General features: G+C 32.4%; 2 protein-coding genes across 4 annotated transcripts; both read right to left on the minus strand.

The window, feature by feature from the left end:
- Nucleotides 1-9,151: 9,151 nt before the first annotated feature.
- On the minus strand, nucleotides 9,152-12,470 carry LOC108819139 (IQ domain-containing protein IQM1). 2 transcript variants are annotated; one of them, XM_018592128.2, is made up of 9 exons: nucleotides 12,323-12,470; nucleotides 11,742-12,188; nucleotides 11,540-11,654; nucleotides 11,360-11,425; nucleotides 10,430-10,518; nucleotides 10,256-10,343; nucleotides 9,943-10,173; nucleotides 9,757-9,858; nucleotides 9,152-9,670 (listed from the first exon to the last, which is right to left on the minus strand). In XM_018592128.2, the coding sequence occupies exons 2-9, from the start codon at nucleotides 12,137-12,139 to the stop codon at nucleotides 9,302-9,304; spliced, it is 1,458 nt and encodes a 485-aa protein (XP_018447630.1). In that variant the 5' UTR covers nucleotides 12,140-12,188; nucleotides 12,323-12,470; the 3' UTR covers nucleotides 9,152-9,301. The 2 variants fall into 2 exon arrangements, with proteins under 2 accessions (XP_018447630.1, XP_018447629.1); XM_018592127.2 differs by having other exon boundaries at nucleotides 12,318-12,460.
- A 4,939-nt stretch (nucleotides 12,471-17,409) lies between these two features.
- On the minus strand, nucleotides 17,410-21,972 carry LOC108821056 (aminopeptidase M1-like). 2 transcript variants are annotated; one of them, XM_018594101.2, is made up of 18 exons: nucleotides 21,637-21,972; nucleotides 21,175-21,320; nucleotides 20,951-21,053; nucleotides 20,678-20,864; nucleotides 20,508-20,601; nucleotides 20,281-20,434; nucleotides 20,105-20,209; nucleotides 19,897-20,013; nucleotides 19,689-19,802; nucleotides 19,416-19,598; nucleotides 19,054-19,333; nucleotides 18,860-18,981; nucleotides 18,678-18,775; nucleotides 18,424-18,601; nucleotides 18,229-18,343; nucleotides 18,087-18,154; nucleotides 17,836-17,991; nucleotides 17,410-17,749 (listed from the first exon to the last, which is right to left on the minus strand). In XM_018594101.2, the coding sequence occupies exons 1-18, from the start codon at nucleotides 21,850-21,852 to the stop codon at nucleotides 17,570-17,572; spliced, it is 2,616 nt and encodes an 871-aa protein (XP_018449603.2). In that variant the 5' UTR covers nucleotides 21,853-21,972; the 3' UTR covers nucleotides 17,410-17,569. The 2 variants fall into 2 exon arrangements, with proteins under 2 accessions (XP_018449603.2, XP_056849252.1); XM_056993272.1 differs by having other exon boundaries at nucleotides 21,175-21,323.
- Nucleotides 21,973-21,993: the final 21 nt, after the last annotated feature.

Below are 21,993 nucleotides of genomic sequence, written 5' to 3' on the forward strand. Positions count from 1 at the left end.
ATACTGATGTTTTTAGACAGTGAAAACTGCAAATTTTCTTTTATAGTGGCGTATATTTGGGATCAATAATAAACATTAATTTTTTTTATTTTTTTCATATATTAAATTTGTTGGTGGGTCATCGTAGACATGTCTTTAAAAATCTCACTGCCTTTTCCAAATACGAAGGAAACATGTGATGCCACTTGAAGGAATCAATTGGTTTTTGTATATTAACAATTTAGTCCTAATGACTTTCCCTTTAAACTTATTTTGGCTCTTCTCTTCTAATGTGACAACAATGCTAAATATTCAAGGCATCTATAGATTTTTTAAGTATTTTTTTGGTGTTTTGAATATTTGTTTCGCTATATTAAACATTTACTTTTAGAAAATTTCAAAAATATCATATATATTTTAGATACTTTTTATATATTAAATCTGAAAATAATTAATATATTTAATTATTTAAATATATTTCAGATACATTCGGGTACCCGAAATATTTATGTTCTGATCGGGTTCGGTTTTGGTTCTCTAGATACAAAATTTTTGAACTCATTCAGATATTTAACTAATTTTGGTTGAGTACTAATTTTTCTGATCGGATTCGGTTCTTCGGATTCGAGTTTTTTGTCTGATCCTAATCAAAATAGTCAAACTGAAACCAAAACTAATTTGATAAATAACCGAACGGTTCCTATATCTTGGACTAAAAAACCACAATTGAACCAAAACCTAAAAAATAACAAAATATAATTAAACCAAAAATATTCCCGCGCTTTTAAAGCGCAGGTCAAAATCTAGTTATTCATTAAAATATAGGGCTTATTTGTGTAATAACCAAATAAAAAACCAAATATACCATATCATTATGTGAAAATATTTTAAAGTTGAATAAGCATATGTTTTTGTCTCGATAACAAAATCTGGATTTGTTTTAAAAACTCTGTAAATTTTTGTTTTCAGTTAAATGATATTTATCGTTAAGAAAAAGAAACATCTTTGCAGCCAAAGTTATAACCACATATTTTCACAAACTCCATCTATTTGTTTGATACGGTGAATTTGTTCAATAACCATAGCAGAATAAAGATTAAGTAAATAACCATAGAAATAGTGTAACAAATAAATGACTCAGTTTTTTTTGACAAAATACCCATGTAGTATAATAAAATATCAAATTATACTTTATAAACAAGTTTAATAGTATAGATATAAAATTCAAATGAAACACCATTTTTGTTATATGATATTTGAACTACAAATTAAATTATGTAATAAACTGCATGATTTTAAACAAACATATAACTGAAACTCAATTACAAAAACAATTGTCAAAATAGGATATATGGTTAATATATAAAATTTCTAATCGAACTATACCATATGAAAATTTACAATAGTATAGATATAAGAATCAAAGCCAAGCTCCATTTTTGCTATACAATATCCAAATTACTAAATAAAACTTGCAATAAACTGCATAAATTTATATAAATACATAGCTCAAACATAATTAAAACATTTGTATAAACATCATTGTCAAAACTAGAATATAGAGTAAATTTATAAGTTTTCTAATCAAAACATACTATATAAATATGTAATATAGTATAGATTTTGAAACAGGAAATCAATTTTATTATATATTATAAGTATTAAGGAGGAATTACATTCTATATATTGTATACAATAGAAAAATACATTTGTTACATCTAAAAAACTTTATAAATTTTGAAAAAATTATAACCATTTTAAAAATTTAACTCACGGCGTATGTAGAAAAAAATGTAGATTTTTTAAACTTATGGTTACTTCTTCTAAAAATTATATTAAAGAAGATATAAAGAAATGATTTGAGAAGAGGTGTAAAACAAGGAAAAAGAAAAATGTGTGGTGTTTGTGTCACGAAAGACAACAATGTAATTATTATGTATAATACACAAAATATTATAGCCATTGTATTACTATGGTTACTTAGCTAATTATTTTCTTATGGTTATTGTTGCCAATTTCTTAATATATTATTCAACTTCATATCCACAAATAAAATTTCCAAATAGGAACGTTAATACGTACGACAATTATCAAATAATTAAGCAAATAATTCTCAATAGTTTCCAGTATCTATTAAACTGAAAATGATGTAATTAAAAGTGGGAATGCTTTTGGGGTGGTGACACTGTGTTTTGTTCTGTGTTTTATTTCTTTATTCCAAATACTAATATCAATAAAAATTCGTTGGATAGATTGTTGTTTATGATTGATGAGGTCATCGCCACCCATCAGCATTGATCAACTTGAAAATTAAAAAAATATATATAAAGCATTACCTTAATTTAGAAGACATGTCACATGATCTCACACAAAAATCAATCCCACAACCACCAAGTTGTATAGGTCGGCAACGTTTTATATTATTAGGATGTAAAACTTATTTGCTTACACTTCATTTCATACGTTTGGATATTAAATCTCAGACACATTTGTGGGTAGGCATCAACATTTAAGCAACGACGATTACTCCTATTCAAATAAAGTTAAAATTTTGATAAGTTGTAGGGCAGTTATAGAAGTTATTTGCTTACACTTCACCGTATGAGTTTGGAACTGAGGTACGTATTTGTGGGCATCAACTGTTAGCATACGATACTTGAGTAAAGACGCTTACAGGAAAACAAGACGTCCCATTTCCTTTTTCTCTCTATGTAAATAATCTTAAAGTAGAAATATATGATATTTATAAAAAAAAAAAGGTGGTTTATACAAACTACTAATTTGTTTTTAACTAGGCTATCATCTCTTTTCCGAATCGCATGTGATTGCCAACAAGTGTACTTATCAGTGGATAGTAATAGTATGCATTGGTATCATATTAATAAGTATACAAGATGAATTCTTGTGTGGTTACCATGTGATTGCCCAAATGGTACTTTGGTCATTTAAGTATCGCACAGAAAAAAGGGTTGCAAGTTGCAACCAAATCATCATGGTTACTATGTGCTGACCACAAGCTATGGAAGCACATTGTTACCACACGAGAATCGAACATTTGAAGCATCGAACAGAAAAAAGGATTGCAACCAAATCATCCGAAGCTCTCTTGGTAAAATAGAAGTGTAGTGTGATATCAGTATCTGTCATTTTTTCGGCATAGGTCAATAATCTTGACCCTTAAGATGTAGGTTTTGGACTTTTGACCTTATTTTCCTAATCCTACATGACTATAAATCAACCGGTGTAAAGTATAGCATTCTATTCCAATTCTGGTATTTTCCTGAATCTTTGAAAAAAAGAATTTCAATAATTGTAGGGAGGAAAATAAAAGAGAGTTCTGTTTTGGAGATGCCACTTAATCCCAGCGTCGCTGTCAAAACCCCCTCAACTAGGGCTGGGCGTTCGGGTACCCATTCGGGTTTCGGTTCAGTCCATTCGGGTTTCGGGTTTTCGGGGTCAAAAATTTCAGCCCCATTCGGATATTTCTAAATTTCGGTTCGGGTTCGGTTCGGATCTTTGCGGGTTCGGTTCGGGTTCGGATAACCCATTTAAAATGTTTTTAAATTTTCAAAATTCATTATATACTTTAAATTTTTCAAAATCTATAAGAAAGATAATATATTACATATAAATTTTCATAACATATATGTCAAAATACCTTAATTTAACATATAAATTGGTTTTCTTTGAATATTTGGATAAAGAATCAATAGATATTTAAATATTTTTAGTGTTTTCAGTATACTTTAGCTATTTTAAATATTTACTTTTGACTATTTGCATATATTTTTCGAGTATTCTGAAAAACTTAAAGGTATCTTATATATTTTTAATATTTTTAATATACATTATATATAAAAATAATGTATATATTTAAATATATAAATTTATTTCGGATACATTCGGGTACCCAAATACTTCGGTTCGGATCGGGTTCGGTTTCGGTTCTTTAATACCGAAATTTTGAATCCGTTCGGATATTTAATCAATTTTCGTTCGGGTTCGGTGCTACTTTTTCGGATTGGGTTTGGTTCGGTTTTTCGGGTTCGGATTTTTTGCCCAGCCCTACCCTCAATTATTGAAAAGTGGGTCTCTCATTTTCTACTTGTTAATTATTAATCTCATTTCTAAAACCCTGAATTTATAACCAAATAATTGATAAGTACGTATAAAATTTAAAATGTTTTAATTTGTTAAGGGAAATAGATAGAGATCTAACTGATTCTTGAACAACTTAATGCATCTAATCTATTAATTTAGGGATTATCTACTATTTGAAGTTCTCATTTAAATTTGGACTCTTTCATAGTTGTTGATAGAATATATTATGCCTCTTATACAATGCAACCTACCAACTTAAATTAAACCAAATCTTAACCAACATAGATTAGTTAAACCTAACCAGTAACACTTTTATAATATTTTTTGGTTAATCTCTTAATATAATTAGATCATATAAAACTGAAGTACTCTTAAATCAACGAGTTCCATATCATTCCAGACATAAGAGAAAAAATATCCGACTCATTTACAACGTAAGCATACAAAGACCGTGTATGCTTATGCTCATTGATCTTCCAAAAACCAAATAATTGTGGCATAGACCAACATAGGCTCATGTTCATATCACTAAATTTACTTCCATATATTTACTCTTCACCTACATCATATCACAACATACACAGTTATACAAGAACATATTTTTTTTTGTTCAAACAACCAAATAATGGTGGCATATGGTCAATAGATTTTTTAAATATGTTTTTTATATATTACATTTTACGAGACTATGTGTATAAGTTTTTTTTTTGAAAAATGACATAACTATGTGTATAAGTTAAAAGGTAAAAGATGTGACAAGACAAATTATTATACTAAAAATGAAAGAAGATTAAATACAAACTAATAACAAGTACAACACAAATTATAACACTATTAAATTCTATATATATTTAATAAAATATTATATATATGTCTAATATGTATATATATATATATATATATAAATGTTACACAAATATATATAATATTATATACATATATTATATATACCATATATTATTAATTGAAATTTGACAAATCAATTTCCGCCCTTTAGGGCGGGTCCTAATCTAGTAATCATTAAAACGTCTGGCTTAAGATGGCGATTCCCGTTATATTTTTGAAGGATCGACGATGATTAGCTTGAGGTTCTTTGCCCACTTTTACATCTGATTTTTTTTATTAGAGGAATATTTTCCTTGGATATGAACTTAAGGTGACGCCAAGAACTCGGAGGCCTTACAAATGATGGTGGAATCTTCTCTCCTAATTTTCTACTTTATTCTTTAGAGTAACGACAAAACAATGAAATTAACTTTCATTTCGACAAACCTGATCATATGAACACTAAATCAGATCAAAAACCAAAGGAATGATTAGCAAAAACAATTAAATTGCCAATGACAGTTATTTTCCAATTAATTTCTACCAACATTAAGATCAATCGATATAAGCATCTTGCATTTCATGAGAGAGAGAGAGAGAGAGAGAGAGAGAGAGAGAGAGAGAGAGAGAAACGGAGAGAGGAGTTTTAAGAGGAATGGTGATTTTGTATTTGTATATATAGAAAGAATCAAAAGAGGTTTAACATAAAAAGTAATTAGAGCCATAAAGAGAGAATAATAGTATTTATAAAAAAAGTTAGGAAATATAAATATAGCTAATGAAATAAGAAGAGAATTATTGGGGAAAGGAAAAGATAAACAATGTAGAGGAGAAGAAGGGAGTGGTGTATGTGGTTGCTTACATCACAAAGTACTCTCTCGTAATGTGTTTCTTTTGCTTTTCTTTTTTATTTCCATATCTTTCTCATAGTACATTACTACATTTTTGTATTTTTGAAAATCGTGTATTCTGATGAGTTAAATGCATGGGACTTCCAAAACCAGTGGGGTAGATTTTATTGCCGATGTTGACCTTTTCAATAGGAAACGGTGAATGGAAAAAGTATTCACATATACATCCTCGTCATGTTAGGATAAGGGAAGTCGACTCTCCTTATGCATTGGGAAGAGGAGGCGGAGAATTATATGTGTTGTTGGTTAACTCTTGAAAGAAAGTTCGATTTCGCATTGGGTTACAATTTATTGTACTGCCTTAGAAGAGAGTTGGACTCAGTTCTTTAACATCAATTAATAAAACATTTTTATCAGAAAGATCGACAAAAACTAGGATTAATGGAGTTCAAACCTTTCTACATTTTATTGTAACTATGTTTTTTGTTTTCTTGTTATATGTTTGTTTGGCTTTAAGTTTTATTGTTTAATCAGGTTCTAACTATATATTAATGACTTTTTTAAATAGGAAGTATCCGAAGACGTCCACTCCTTCTGTTTCATAATAAGTGTCACTCTGAGCTAATTTTCTTGTTACATAAAGATTAAAGAGTGTCACTTTACAATTCCAATGTAAATTATACTAACTTTCAGCTGAAAATTAATTGCAAACCGCATTGATTTTATAAATAATTTTATTTATCTAAAATACTATTGGTCAAAGAGGTATAATTAATTATAACTTACATATATTTCAACAAATTTCTTAATCTGTGTGAAAAATGTCATAACGACACTCTTTAAGAAACGGAGGGAATACAACCTAACTCTATTTTTTCTTTAAAATAAAGTAAAAATAAATATGGAGTAACAAATGCTTCAATCTAATTTTATATTTTACTCTATTTTGAAGTTTACTCTATAAATGGAATAACATATTTTTTGTTTGTTCACTACTCCCTCCGTTTCATTTTATTTGTCGTTCTAGGTTTATGCACATGGATTAAGAAAACATATGATTTTATATATTTCCAAAATAAAAACACAATTACCTATACACCTAACCATATTTCAATCAATAAAAAAAAATAGAGAATCTTTTTAATAATTTTGCATTGAAACTCTAAAACGATACTTATTTTGAAACGAATTTTTTTTCTTACAACGACAATTAAATTGAAACGGAGAGGATATTTATTATAGAAAAAAGAACGAAAAATGGTTGAAGTACTTTTACTTCATATTTACTTTTAATTCATTTTAGAAAAATAGAGTTTTACATTGAAAATGCTCTAATCTTTCTATCCAAGTAATTATTTCGGAGCCAGCGGTTAGTAATAACTAATACTCCCTCCGTTTCATATTATTTGTCGTTCTAAGTCTTTGCACACAGATTAAGAAAACATTTAATTTTACATATTTCCAAAATAAAAATACTATTACCAATACGCTTCAACCAATATAAAAATAGAATAGAGAATATTTTCAATAAATTTTGCATTGAAAACCGAAAACGATACTTATTTTGAAACAAAATTTTTGCTCTAGAACGACATATAATTTGAAACGGAGGAAGTAACTAATAACTAGACATGGCGTGTCCCAACGGAAATAAAACTAAAACACATTGAAACTAACTTTAAGCACGAAACAACTAGTTTAGCGCACTATTGATTTTACTTTTAGCGCACTAGTATATATATTAGTGATTTTACTTTTAAAATTCCAATACAAATAAGTTATTGCATTTTCTCTGAACTTACACTTTTGCTATTAGGACAAAGCATTAGCATAACCTTTTCATGTTATTTTATGAAACCATATAAAAAGTACTGGACCAATCCCAAGGCTTCTTAGATTGAGATTCTGTTGTCATCGATTCCGTCACAGCGGAGCTGCTTGAAACTATTTTGTCTCCAAGAGAACTCGCAAACTTGAGATATCAAATGCTAATTAAACTCATTGAACATATAACTTCTTTTTTCTTTTTGAGAATTGTCTTACTTTGAAAATATAACTTGTTTTCAGAGCTTTTAGTCTACTTTGTCTTCAAGTAGATTGCTGAGTTCTGGATGATAAGTTCTCTTTTCACCATGACGAGTAAAAATAACAATTACAAAGACTTAAAAGTCCATTTTGTCATCCAGATTGAATCTATTTCACCTAGAATTTTGGCAAGACGTGAGAGTAAATAACTAAGTTCTACCAAATGAAGAAGAGGACAAGCATAAACGGTGTGGAAATAGGTTGAAATGGATCCCAATTGAAACGAACTTTAGAGAAATATGTGGTTATAAGAACACCGTTGATGGTGTTGTCTTCAATTTCATGTCTGCCACATGTAGCTCACGTAAGCCCATCTTTATTTTAAAAAACGTAACAATAACTAATTTATTTAAGTCTTCTTTTTAATTTCAGTGGATCCATTTTCTTTTGTTGTAATCTCTTCCCGTCTTTTTTTTTATAATCGTGACTATGGCGTATTCCCTTCTTTTATATTGGGGGTCTCACCTAAAACATTATGTCCTAAGATTCTATGTAAGATTCCATTTCCATCTATATTCCATTTAAACAAAAACGAGTCTTTGTCAATGGTTCTTAAAAAATGTTAGTGCGTTTGCGGTATATTGTGTAAACATACATCACTGTTTTGAAAATCAGATCGAACGGTGACTCAAAGCCGAATCCGAATTGGTCTCAGGATAGGTAAATAATTCCAATTAAATAAAAACCAAGCTTTGTCAAATATAATCTGCAACTGAACTTTATATTTTCCTCAAAATATTATTTTTTAAAAAAAAAATAATGTATTTCTCTAAAATAAAATGTTATTTTCATCTAAACATAAATAGTATTTTCTATATTTGGAAAAATAAACAGTATTGTTTTATATTTTGAAGAATAAATAGTATTTTCTATTTTATAAAATACATTGAAAAAAAATTCTATTAGAAAAAAAAATTCTCTTTAAATTAGAGGTGAATTATAAGTAGAAATGCTTTGAATACATGATAATGGTTTGCCATTAGATTTTATAGTTAAACATCTCCTACATAAAACTCTAATTATTCTTTATTAGAGTTAAATTTTACTCCAAGTCAATTCATTTTTGAAATAGAAAATAGAATAATGAAAATAAAAAGTATATTATTCTATTTACGAAGTAAAATCACTTTTTATTTTATTATATAGTTAAAAATGGAGTAGGAGCAAACTTGACTCGAAACTCTATTTTGTCGTAATAAATGGAGATGGACAACTGCACTTATATCAACCAAAATAAAATGTAATTTTTTGTACGTTCTCCTTAATTATTTTTATTATTGAAGTATTTTGATCTGAACAGCTCACAAGAAGATCATCCGAAGAACTAATCAAAACAAGAAAAATGTTGCAGTTCACAAAATATACGAAAGATATAAAAAAAACAAGAAAGATGGAGGTTAGCTTCTCTTCTTCTAACCTACTCTTTCGTGGAGAACAAGTTACATAAAGAAGTGCGTATTTTAGCATTTTACACCTCTCGGGCTTGGAATCCCCATGTAAGCCAACCGTGGGGAAACCCACACTCTCGGACTAGGTCTTGGAGAAGGTATTGGTCCGTACGAAGTGGCAGGTGAGACACGAGGCGAGAGATTGACCTGCTCCAATGCTTGTGCTTGTAGCTCAACTGGATAATCTCTAACACACCCAATTCTTGGACCGTATCCACTTGACCATTTACAAGACAGTCTCTTCGCAGGATCAAACACTGGTCTAGCTATCTCTTCTTGCTCTGAAGGTCTCTCAACTTCTTCAGAGGTTTCTTTTGGCTCTTCATCTTCGTCTGCAGTGGATTTGAATGACGACGAGTATTCTTCATTCACAGCACATCTCTGCAATACAGATTAAACGCTCGTGAATACAAACTTTCTCTTCATGTCAAGAACACAAAAGGGTCTAATGTTTTTCATTTCATTACCTTAACATTGGTGAGATCAACATTGTGTTCCTCCAAGAAACTTATGAACTCCTTGAAGTTTTCTTCTGTTGGGAGATAGTGTCCACTATAAGGCCATATAGCCTGAGACAAAAAAGAATTTGAGTAAGGATCCCAAAATGAGATTCATACACGATGGAGAAGCAAGACATGCATCTTAAGTAATACCTCAAGGATCCCATCACAGGCCACCAATCTTCCTGCAGCGGTTGTGGCTCCTCCAGACAAGAAACTAGAGTGCTGGAAAACGCCTTTCTTCTTCTTCCCTACGTATAAGGTTCTAGTCGTGCTAAGTACAAAGATGGACTTTGATTCATCAGTTGAGTTGATCAGTGTCATGCTTTGTTTGTACATTAGTCTCCCATCTTCCACTATCACTTCATATGCTTCTCTTTCCATCTGAAGGTTTAAAAGAACCACAAAGGGTGATGAGTAATCAAAAAGGTAAACCTAGCCAACTAGTGTCGTGTAATAAACTCACTGGACCGAGATAACTGATGCATTGTTTCTGCAGAACACTTCTTGGGTGTTTCTCAAGATTTACATCTTTGCCGTCTCCTATATCCAACCTTTAGTTTCAAATGGGTGGAAACAGAGTTTAGAACAGATTCAAACACAGAAAGATCTAAGATGAATGTTTGGTTCTAAGACTAACCAGTAAAAGAATGGCTGTGAGCTTTTGCTCTCTGACCAGACATCATAATAGAAGTGCAAGTTGTGGCCATAACGATGACGTGGGTCAATCTGTTGATAAAATAAAGGGAAAAAAATCAGATTAGATTAACAACATCAAATAGGAATTCTTTTTTTTAAGATTAGGAAAATGGCCTCCTAAAGAAAAATAAATAAATATAGGAATTTTGAAGATTATAAATATGGATTTTAAAGATTATAGTTTATTCATTCACACGATTAATAAACAAACTAAAAACAGGTATTTGTCTCAATCCAGTTTTGCTCTCTAAGTTTTTTATTTTATTTATTTCTTCGAGTTTAGATGGCGGATTTACTCAACAAAATTCATCAATATGTTTCCCAACAAGCAGAGCCGGGCTTGGGCATAGTCTCACGAAACATCCGTGTAGGGCCCCCACCTAATAGGGCCCTCATTTCCAGTTTTTCCCTTTGTAGATATGTAATGTTAATATATTTATTTTATGTGCAAAGTCAAACTAAAAAATAAAGTTTTGGTTTGTACTATACAAAATAAAATAAAAAAGTTGTTAACATTATGCGCAAGTAACTACGGTAAGTTATTCGACTTTCTGTACTTTATTTTTATTTAAATAATAATCGTAAATATTATAATAAATTTAAATAACTAAAAAACATAATTTTTAATTCACTAGAGGAAACTTATAAGAGATAGTCTTTTCAACTTCTCCTCTTTTCTCTACTCGGTAAAAAGCAAACCAGTTGATAAGAAAACTAAAGATTTTTTTTGTTCTACAATTTTTCTATGTTAGTTTTTTATCATCAAAGCTACGATAAATTCATCTTTATTTTGAATAGGGCCCCGAAAATCTCAGGTCCGACTCTGCCAACAAGCCCTATCAACTACCAAAGAGAGGTCATGGGGACTTACTGCTTCAAGCCAATGCTGAAGAGCTAATTTCTGAGCCTTTTCATCTTTTGACAAGCCTTTCCCAACCTATAAAATTAAGACCTCATCGATTTTTACATAACAACGAGAAATATGAAACTAATAACATCTTGGCTCAAAGGTAAATAGAGAGAAAGAATTTTTGTGAAAATGATATGACACCTTAGCGGCTCGTGTTCTAGCTCGCACCCATTTTGAAGCAGCGGCCTCATGTTTCTCTTCTTCAAAGAAAGACACAGAGCTCAGGTCCAGAGCTGCGGCATCAAGAGTCTTCCACCTACAACGTTTCAAGCAATACCAAGGGTTGAGTTTAAACACTTTTTAAAGACATTTAAAAAGAAGAAAATGAATTATATAAACTCACCAGAGCTCCTCAACAAGGACAGCACAATCTGCTAAGTTCCTTCTCGTCCGGTAACTCTTGTATACCTTTTGTAGCGTAGTTGCAGCTGCATCAAGCTCGGTGACCGGTCTAGGGGAGAAGAACACAAAAGGCTGAGGGGGAGTAATTGTAGGTTTCTTTATTTGGATTCTCTCACAGTTTCTTCCATTCAAAGTGTTAGGCGTTGACTTTTTTGTCTCAAAGACCTCACAATCTGAATCAGTCTTGGTCTCTTCAGGAACCTCCCAGCTGTTGAAACTCAACGAGCGCTGCATAGTTGGTCTCCGATTAATCTTGGGAGGGCTCTGGTGCGTAGTGTTATCTCTATTGAAACTGTTGGTTCTTGAAGTCAAGCCTCCGTCTTTAATTTCAAGACCCATGGACACGATAAAGCGAGAGGATACTTCCAAAAAATATTAATATAGAAACCTGCACACACGTCAATACAGATGAGTATCAGCCTATAAATTAATTGAAACAAAACTATAGTCTTATTGATAGTAGCTACACCAACCAAACATTGATAAAAACATATCGTCCAGACATCCCAACAAATACCTTACGTTAAATGATTAGTAGATAGAAGAAGAACAAATGGCACCAAGAGAAAGATGAGCTTCAAAACAATTAAAAGAGTTTTTTAAAAACAATGTGGAGAAAAGAAAACGAGGGATATGAATAATTGAATATGATCAACATAGGTTAAGCAAGACTTGTATATATGTATGTGTAGAGTTGGCAGTTAGAAGACTAGTAATAGAGTAAAAGTCTTAGTTACAAAATCTTTGAAGACGGAAAATTCAAACTTGGTGTGTCTGAGAAAAATGAACATTTGAATATTATAAAAAAGAAGGGTAGGTTAGGAGAAAATAGAGGATGTGAGGGTCCTATTGATATGGAGGCTAATGAAGGTAAGTTCAAGGAAGTTATTGAAAAAAGGACTATACACTTAATGTATTTCATTCTTATATAATGTTTTTTTTTTGTAAAAGTATTCTTATATAATGTTAGTTACTAATTTGGTATTCCGAGTTTGATTTTTCCATTAACTGGTCACAAATATGGTCTTAAATGTGTTGCCAAAAGTTGTTCATACTTCCTCCCTATCACTGTAAGTATTTAAGGTTTTCACACAAATATTAAAAAAATAATTTTTTTATGTAATTTATTTCAATTACATAAAATAACATTAAATAAAATTAATTCCACCATAAAAATATGCAAAATTTTGTAATTCGTTACAAATTTCAAATGAAATTAGATTTTATTTAAAATTATAAGAACGTCATTTATAATAAAATAATAATAAAATCATTAAAAATCAATACATAAGGAGTATTAATCTATGATTTATCTTTCTCATGACTCCGTGAATCGTCGACGCGTGCGGGTCAAGCATGTTTGTCTTCAGTGCATGTGGTTTATATGCACTTGTTAGTTAGTTAGTTTTTTTCTTTTTTTGCAAAGGCTGTCTATTAAAATCACTTGTTAGTTTGTTACTATTGGCTTTCTTGGAATTGAAGGGTTGGAAGTTGAAGACTTTATTATGACATAAAGTCCAAACATAGAGTATATTCTATAATTATTTATGTTCTACTCCTTTAGTTTCATAAAGACAAATGCTTTTTTTAAATGGTTACAAAAACACATGTTTTCTATTTTAAATACATGTGTATCAATAACCATGATTGATTGTAAACTTTAAAAAATTAATTACTTTTATGGAACTTTTATTGGTTTAAAATTATAAAAATAGATAATCACAAAATTATACATGTAATAATAAATTTTATTAATATGTGAAAAATATAAAACACACCTTATTTTGAAATAAGAGGAATATACTTTATTGACCTGGTGAATTAAGCGGAAGTCTTTTTGTGGTATTACTGTCTTGTCACAAGATTAACCTATTTGTAGAAAAATGCTTATTTAATTTCTGGAATATTTGCACTTAATAACTTTTGTTTAATGTCTGGACAATTATACTATTACAATCCTGTAAAATATTATATGAACGATTCTACAGTCGATAATTTTACCACCATATGAGAATATATGTCTGACTATATCATCTAGAGCTGTTCTATGAAATGCATGTTCGATGATACATCCTACACCATTCTAAAAACCTCTTGTAACATTTTTTTCTCTGTAATCTGCACAATTTACGTTTTTTAGTTTAAACCCTAAATTTCTTAGTATATAAATATTAATGAATCATTAATCAAACTACTATAAGAAAGAAGCTTCCACAGCGATTTGATAAATTTATTCGGCCAATTATTATATACACAAATTAGATCTTTAAAATGTGAGTTAGCTTTCCAGAATTAGACTTCAATATTTGTGAATGTTAAAAATAAATGTAGATTGTTAAGTTTTATTTTTAAACTCGTTTTCATATTATCCCTCTCTCTAAAAACAATCTTACGATATACATTATTTAACATCTAAATAATCGTATTCTTGTTTGCATACTTATAAGTATACAACACATAATACACGTAAAACTTTTACATTTTTTATTGTTATTAGTATTGATTTCTGTGAAGCTTGAAGTTATACATATGAAACTACCTATAAGTATAAGGGTATACGTCTAGAGTTATATAAGCCTTTAAAAATCTACAACTATAGAAAAATGTGTTGTAAGTAAGAAAAGAGAAGAGAGGAATTAGTGTGTCTTATTCCATGAATAATGATTTCTTTATATAGGATACAATAGCTTGAAGACAAAGCTTAACTTGGAGGTGGGAACAAGTATATCTAAGACTTTCCATATGGACATCACTATAATATTTATAACATTTCCCCTTGATGTCTAATATGTCGAAGTGCTTTCAAAACGCCGTAGATGCTGCCTCGTTAAAAACCTCACCAGAAAAATCCAATGGGAAAAACCATGGTTAAGGGAAAAAGAGTGCAGCGCGTAATGACTTCCCCTCATGTGTACATTCGTCGAGATCTTTGAGATGATGTAATCTGATCAGGTGAACTAACTTCTCGAAAGTAGCTGAGAGTACCGCCTTGATGAATAAATCAGCCAATTTGTAGGACACGAATATCACCGTTCTTCTGCAGTGCTTGAGTCCTCCTATGACTTGATCATTTTCTTCGATTCTCTTGCTTTCAAAGACTTTAAATCAGCATTAGAGTTTCAAATACTCCTTTCTGGTGTGTACCATTTGTGTGTTCTTTGTTGCCTCATTAAAACCTTTTCATGAGAAAACCTAATAGGATAAAAACCATGATAAGGAAAAAGAGTACAACTATACACATTTTCATATTTCTTCCCCTGAAAGCAATATCTTCAGGATATGTATTCCAATCAAATAAATTTCCTTTGAAATTAGAATATCATAATAAACTCTTTCTATTAGAGTATTCAAGATCTATGGACTTCTGGTCCACAATTCTCATTTGATATAGCTAATAATTTCTTGGTCTATTTAGACTTTAAGCCAAACATCTTACATACAGTCTTCTGGACATTCGCCTCGTACATACGAGTTATTCATTTATAACTATAAAAATTATTATTATGACTTTCTTTCTTGTCATATGAAATTACATCTTTCAGTTATGAAAGAGAATAATAACTTGCTTAAATAACTTATGGCAAGGGACGTGTATGGCTTTAGTTTCAATACCTTATTGTCTAAATATATCCATAAGACTATCCGACTTAGTATGGCTTGCCATTATCAAGGCACCAATCATATCAATACAGTGTACTTTTGGTCGGATGTGCATAAGCCTTAATGGTACTTATGTAAAGCCTTTAGCAATGTCATATCCATTTGGATTCGACCAGACATTCTTCTGATCACTTTTTTGGACCATTATGGTTCCCTTTTATCCACTGATATAATCATAAAGGCTCGTGCTTACATTGCAGCCCCACGGTGTAATCTTATTACTTAAACATCGCAGTCCAACTTTTCTTTGATGGCGTCTCATGACCATTTTTACCATTTGCTATATATTTAAACTATGCATAATGATAGTTGATACTTCAAAACCATATCATGTTTTGGGTTGGCATATTATTCATCTCTCATGGATGATTGGACTGGAATGGAACTGGATATGACCTTTGATTGTATGGTCTTTGGCATTAGCCTTAATGGTTCTCTTTGTCTTTCTCTGTGATCATCTTATATGTTACTTAGGACGTGCTGATCTCAGTCATACACATGTCCACGGCTATGGTCTCTGCTGCAAGTCATTGCAGTCTTATCATATGTAAAATATAGCATGTTTAAATATGGTACTTCAGGACCAGTCATATATATGATCATCTTAAAATATTTAAGAATCTTTTAAGATAACATCTCTTATTCTAGATGTCTAGTTTGGAACACATAACAATGTAGTCTTTTCAAGATCTTTCTTCCAAACAAACAATTTGTTATAACTCTTCAAGAGTTTGGATTTTATTCAAATCAATGATTCTATTGATTCATAATCTCTTGATAAATACAAATGGATGTACTGATTAACTTCTAATATTTCACATATCCCGTAAAACATATTTCGATCGAATAGCTAGAGTTCCTGGAAACATGATTTTGATATCATCAATCTTTCAAGGATTATATCTCTTAGGGATTATCAGTTTCCAATGGGTTGTATAGTTCAAGTTCTTCCTTTATTGCCAGACTAGTAAGAAACTTGAAAGTAGTTGCATCTACCATATGTGACTATGTGTCTTCACAATCAATTTCATATTGATCTTACTTTGGTGCAACCACATTTCTATCCCATTTATTTTACACCTTCTAGTGTATGGACTACTGGTCCAAATACATCTCTCTTTCACAAAAGTTTGTATCTTTGTCTATTACTTCTTTATGATTTGGCCAATCATTTCTGTGTGTACACTTTTCAATAGACTTTATTTCATGATCCTCTTTCTCATTTATCATATCAACTGCTACTTTACATGCATAAATATCTACGACGTTGATTTGCTTATGGGTTCCATTTTATTTCATACATGACATAACTTATTAAGATCTCTTTTCATTGTCTCAGGTACCTGAATTTTCTCATGACAGACGGGAACACACTGACGGGAACTAAAGGAACAGATCTAAAAACAAACGGCCGGACCGACGATGGCTGTGGAAGCCCTCACCGTCGGCCGAAGGTAAAAACACCGCCGCGACTTTTCTCTCTTCTCTCTCTAACTTTTCTCTCTTCTCTCTCTAACCATGCCTTAAAATCCTTATAATTGTGTTTTCCAACGATTGTTCAACACTTAAAAAGATATATATTAATTTGGAATATATTTTTTGAATATTAATACTGAGCGGATAATATAGAATTGAACCATTGATGTACGAGAAGACTTTAGAGTGTATATTTGAGTTTTGGTGAGTCTAGTTCTAACCAAACTTGGATACATGAGTTTGATGTGTGTAATCATGTTATGCGCATTAAAAAGAGTATTTCATGTTACTGAATTCCTCAGTTTGATGTGTATAATGTATTCATGTTATGTTGGAGGAGTTATATGAAACATACAGATGTAGCCTAAAAATACTGAAACTAATGGTTTAACATCTTTGTTTTATGGTTTAGCTAAAACTAAAAAAGTAACCAGTGGCGCTAATCATACTCTAAAGTAGACATAAGCCAAACATAAAGAAAAGGAAACTTCCATTGATGGCAAATTCAAAGTTTGAAAGAAACTTCAGATTCAGTGTTAAGAAGAAGAAGAAACAACAAAGGTTTTTGCATAGTGCACACATGATTTTTAGTTAACTCAGAGAGATAACCCAACATGGAAAGACTGAAAACTTTTAGTTTGAAGAGAGGTGAGAAACTAGCTGAGTGAGATTGTCTTCCTTCCTGATACTCTCCACCCAGTTAGCGTTAATATGAACCCTTTCAATGCTCTGCTTCAAGGTTCTTGCCATTGAATGCTTTGATCTCGTTGCAAAAAACTCCTCCACTTCTTGCGCTTTGTCAAACGATGCAAACTGTGACAAATGGACGCAAAGAGGAATCAGGGACCGAACCTAAAAACCAAGAAGGTGTTTATGGATGAATGAAAAGAAGAACAAACCGGAGATACAACTGCGCCTATGAAGCGTGTTATGAGAAATCCAGAACCCCATGTCTCCCCAATGTACTCCCACTTCTCCTGCAGCCACTTCCAGGCTACTTCACGTCCTTCCCAACTTACACCAGAAAGTCCATAAAGTGCATCTTGATTCCGGACCTGTTCAAGCATTAACATCAAGAAGTTAAAGCCCAATAATATGATTATTTATTAACACAACAGAGTTATAAGCAAAATCATTACTATGTATGTACCTCATCAGACAATACAAAGTTGAGAACATCTTGAACTATACTGGGGTCAGGACAACATGCTAAAGAACCTGCAAAACGAAAACATCAGCAGTTGTAATGATTATTTCCTATTAGTTTGTTATTCTCTGGAGAGATCAGTTACCTAGGATTCTTGTTTTCTCCTCGCTCAGGTCTGTTTCCCTGTAAACTCTCAGAAGAGACTCATAACCAGATTTGTCCGACTTGTTGGCTCTCTGCATTACAGCAACATAAGCAGCCTGCCAAACACACAGTTCAATCATAAGGTCACCATTTCCAATTTCAAAAGTATAGTTGGGTTATGTAATGAGAAACAAACCTTTCTAAGGTCAGGAGGCAGAAGTGAAGTGTTCCTATCAGCTAAGAATGCATCAAATCTCCGAGTTGCTTCCTTTAGCGTCTCATCATGCCCGAACACAGCAAGTGCAGTTAAGACTTCCCCTCTCAGCATAGCATCTAGATGGCTCTCCCCTTGTTTTGGGTCCCAACCTAGTTTCCTGTAAAAACAATGAGCATAATATGATCTTTTGATGTTTATGAGTCCAAACTGTGTAGATGGGTAAAACAACTTACCCAGCAGCAAATTGGAAAACACTGATGAAAAGTTGTTTAATCTCAGACATCAGTTGTAGATTTGCATCTGCTGCAATCTTCACAACTTTGTAGCTTATCTGTATGGAGGAAAGAGTAAGAGCCAGAGGCCAAAGCATAACTAAAGAATAAGGGAAGATTAAAAAACAAAAAGTGATCCTTACAACAATGAGATTTGACAGAACAGTATAGTCAAGTTCCTTCTTGTAAGCACTAATCAAAGTGAGCAAAGAGGCCAAAGATTGTTGACGAGCCATACAAAGTGCGAAAGAATCATCCAAAATACCTGTGAAAACAAAAATGATGTTTCATCTCCAAAGTATGTCAAACCAGAAAATTAACAAAATGGTCAAGTTACCATATCTGTCAATAGAGGTCAAGCTTTGGCTCTCTGTTGCAATTCTGAGTCCAGCCGCAAGGGTGTCATCATATTTCACCCTATAGAATCCAGCTTGATCGACATTGATTTTTATCCACGAACCATCAGCAATGGAGCCTCCTAATAACTCCTTAAGATCATATACTCCAGATTTGGATTCCAGTAAGAAGCTTTTGCGCATGTCATATGAACCACAGCACAAGGTTACAGGAACAATCCATTGTCCTTCCCCAGGAGAACCGCTGGACAGGAAACGAGACTGCAGTTTTAAAATGATATATAAGTATAAATAGATACCATAATGAACCTTCAACTTAAGTGTAGGTTATAAGTTTACTAACCTGCTCAAGTTCCAATTTTCCATCTTTGATTTTGGCTGAGACAACAGGATATCCTTTTTGCTTTGTCCAAAAACTCATAAGCTTGTTAACAGGTTCTCCTGATTCTCCTTCCAAAGCAGACCATAGGTCTTCTGTCTTTGCGTTTGAGTAAGCGTGTTTCTTTACGTATGCAGCAAGCGACCTCTGCTCACCAAAGTAGGGTAAGAAATTTTGGAGCTCAACGGTCCTAAAATTGCTTTTGTAAGAGAATAAAATGAGCATAGTGAGAAGAACCTGAAAAACTTCAGCACCGAGATAGCTTTGTAGCATGCGGATGACAGATGCACCCTTCATGTAGCTTATTGCATCAAATATTTCGTCAATTTCAGCAGCATGATGAACCTCCACCTGATTCAAATTTTCAGGTTTATGATCAAATAGTATATTGACAGCATTTTGTGTGCCACTGCCATCTACAGACATGTATACTTGTTTTGGTTACCTCTATCGGGTGTGACTCCTCAAGCCCATCTAGCCTTAGACCATCAGTAGATTCATCTAGAAACTGGGTCCAGATCTTCCATTCAGGGAACAAGCGATCAATAGCCAAGTAGCTGACCTGAAATAGGTAAATAGAAACGTTACTACATTCACAAGAAAACTCAAAATCATTTTGTTTATACAAATTAAGACTTAGAATTGCAATGTACCCAAGTAGCAAAACCCTCATTAAGCCATAGATGAGTCCACCACTCCATAGTGACAAGATTGCCAAACCACTGGTGGGCAAGTTCATGGGCAACTACAGTCGCAACCTAGCATGATTAAATTAAAAGCTTTAGATAATTAATTACACAAAAGCACACAAGGAAAGTGTTTGTAGTACCCTCTGTTTGTTAGAAGCTGCTGAATGTTTCTCATCATAGAGAAGAACTGTTTCACGGTATGTAACTAAACCATAATTCTCCATAGCTCCAGCAGCAAAATCCGGTATCGCAATCATATCCATTTTGGGAAGGGGATATGGCACAGCAAAGTACCTACAAGAATGATTGGAGTCATTTTGAAATGAATATAGTAGTACAAGCCTTAAAAGTTGATGAAGAGACCTACTCTTTGAACAGATCCAAAGTCTTTGCACCAACGTGTAATGCAAATTTCCCTTGGTCAGCTTTGCCCACTTGACAATAGACTCTGACTTTGATCCCTGAGCGAAGAAAGATGAAACTTGATTTAGTGCTTTGACAATTTAGGAGAATATAGGTTATAAAATGAATTTTTACCATCGGATGTATGATCTTCCACGTAATCAAACAAACCAACAACAATGGCTACCAAATATGTAGACATAATTGGTGACTCTTGATAAGAGACAACCTTCAGATTCCCATCAACTTTCTCCTCCACAATGGGCATATTGGAGAGAGCCACTAATTCAGTAGGCACCTCCAGTGTTATCTTGAAAGTAGCCTGTCGCAAAATGTGTTACCATAGATAGATAAATAAATACATAAGAAAAAACAATATGCAAAAGAAAGAACATGTAGAATATAAACCTTGCAAGCAGGTTCATCCCAGCATGGGAAGCATTTCCTAGCATCAGCTGGTTCAAACTGAGTAACTGCCATATTCTTCTTCTCACCATTATGTTCATAGGTACTGCACCAAAAGTTAAAAAAATAAAAAGAAAGATACTAAGAGGACTAGTTAACCCCTATTGATGTAAATTTCATACATATACATTTACATTTTGTATTTGATCAAAAAAAAATACATTTACCTTTTGTAGAATCCTTTCATTTTGTCATTGAGTATACCACTGAACCCAAGTTGTAGAACTCCAACTCCATGGGGAAGAATCTCAGCAAACTCGAGTACCAGAATCTCATCTTCCTCAAACAGGACAATCTTGGGAGCTGCAAGGGCCTGCTTAACAGAAAAAAAAAAAGCATATTAAAACCCTTGAGTTTCAGACAAGAAGCAACAAGATGTAAATGATTCTACTGTCTGGATGGTATATGAAGTATGTAAAGATAAATTCAACACAATCAAATATTTTCTCAATTTAATCCAATCCACATGACAGCTGACTAAAGGTCAAAAAATCGAGAAGCTAATCACATGAAAATATATCTAAACAGCACTACTTACTCAACGACCAAAGAAGCATTATTACGACCGTGATACCTAACCACATTATATGGGAATATAATAAATCAGCTGAGCGCTGTATAATATATACCTTAGAGGAAGTGAAAGGAGTGAAGGAGACGGAGGCATCGTTGACTGAGAGATCAGCAGCGTTGAGAACGATGAAACGAGTATCCGCGACTATATCTACATCGATGGAGACGGCTCCGGTGAAAGTACAGGCGATGAGATCGGGTATGAGACGGAGATCGTAACGTTTTGGGACGGCGAACTTAGGGAGACGAGGTTGACCTTTGAACTCATCCATTATCGTGCACAGGAATGATTAGTTTTTTTTTTCTCTTACGGAGGGAAGCTTTATATATATATAGCGCCGCAAACTAAAAAAAAAAAAAAAAGCAGAAAGGAGGAAAAAAGTGTTTGATGTTTGATGACGACCTCTACAAGT

Source organism: Raphanus sativus, chromosome 8, assembly GCF_000801105.2.
Source record: "Raphanus sativus cultivar WK10039 chromosome 8, ASM80110v3, whole genome shotgun sequence".
Taxonomy (NCBI): domain Eukaryota; kingdom Viridiplantae; phylum Streptophyta; class Magnoliopsida; order Brassicales; family Brassicaceae; genus Raphanus; species Raphanus sativus.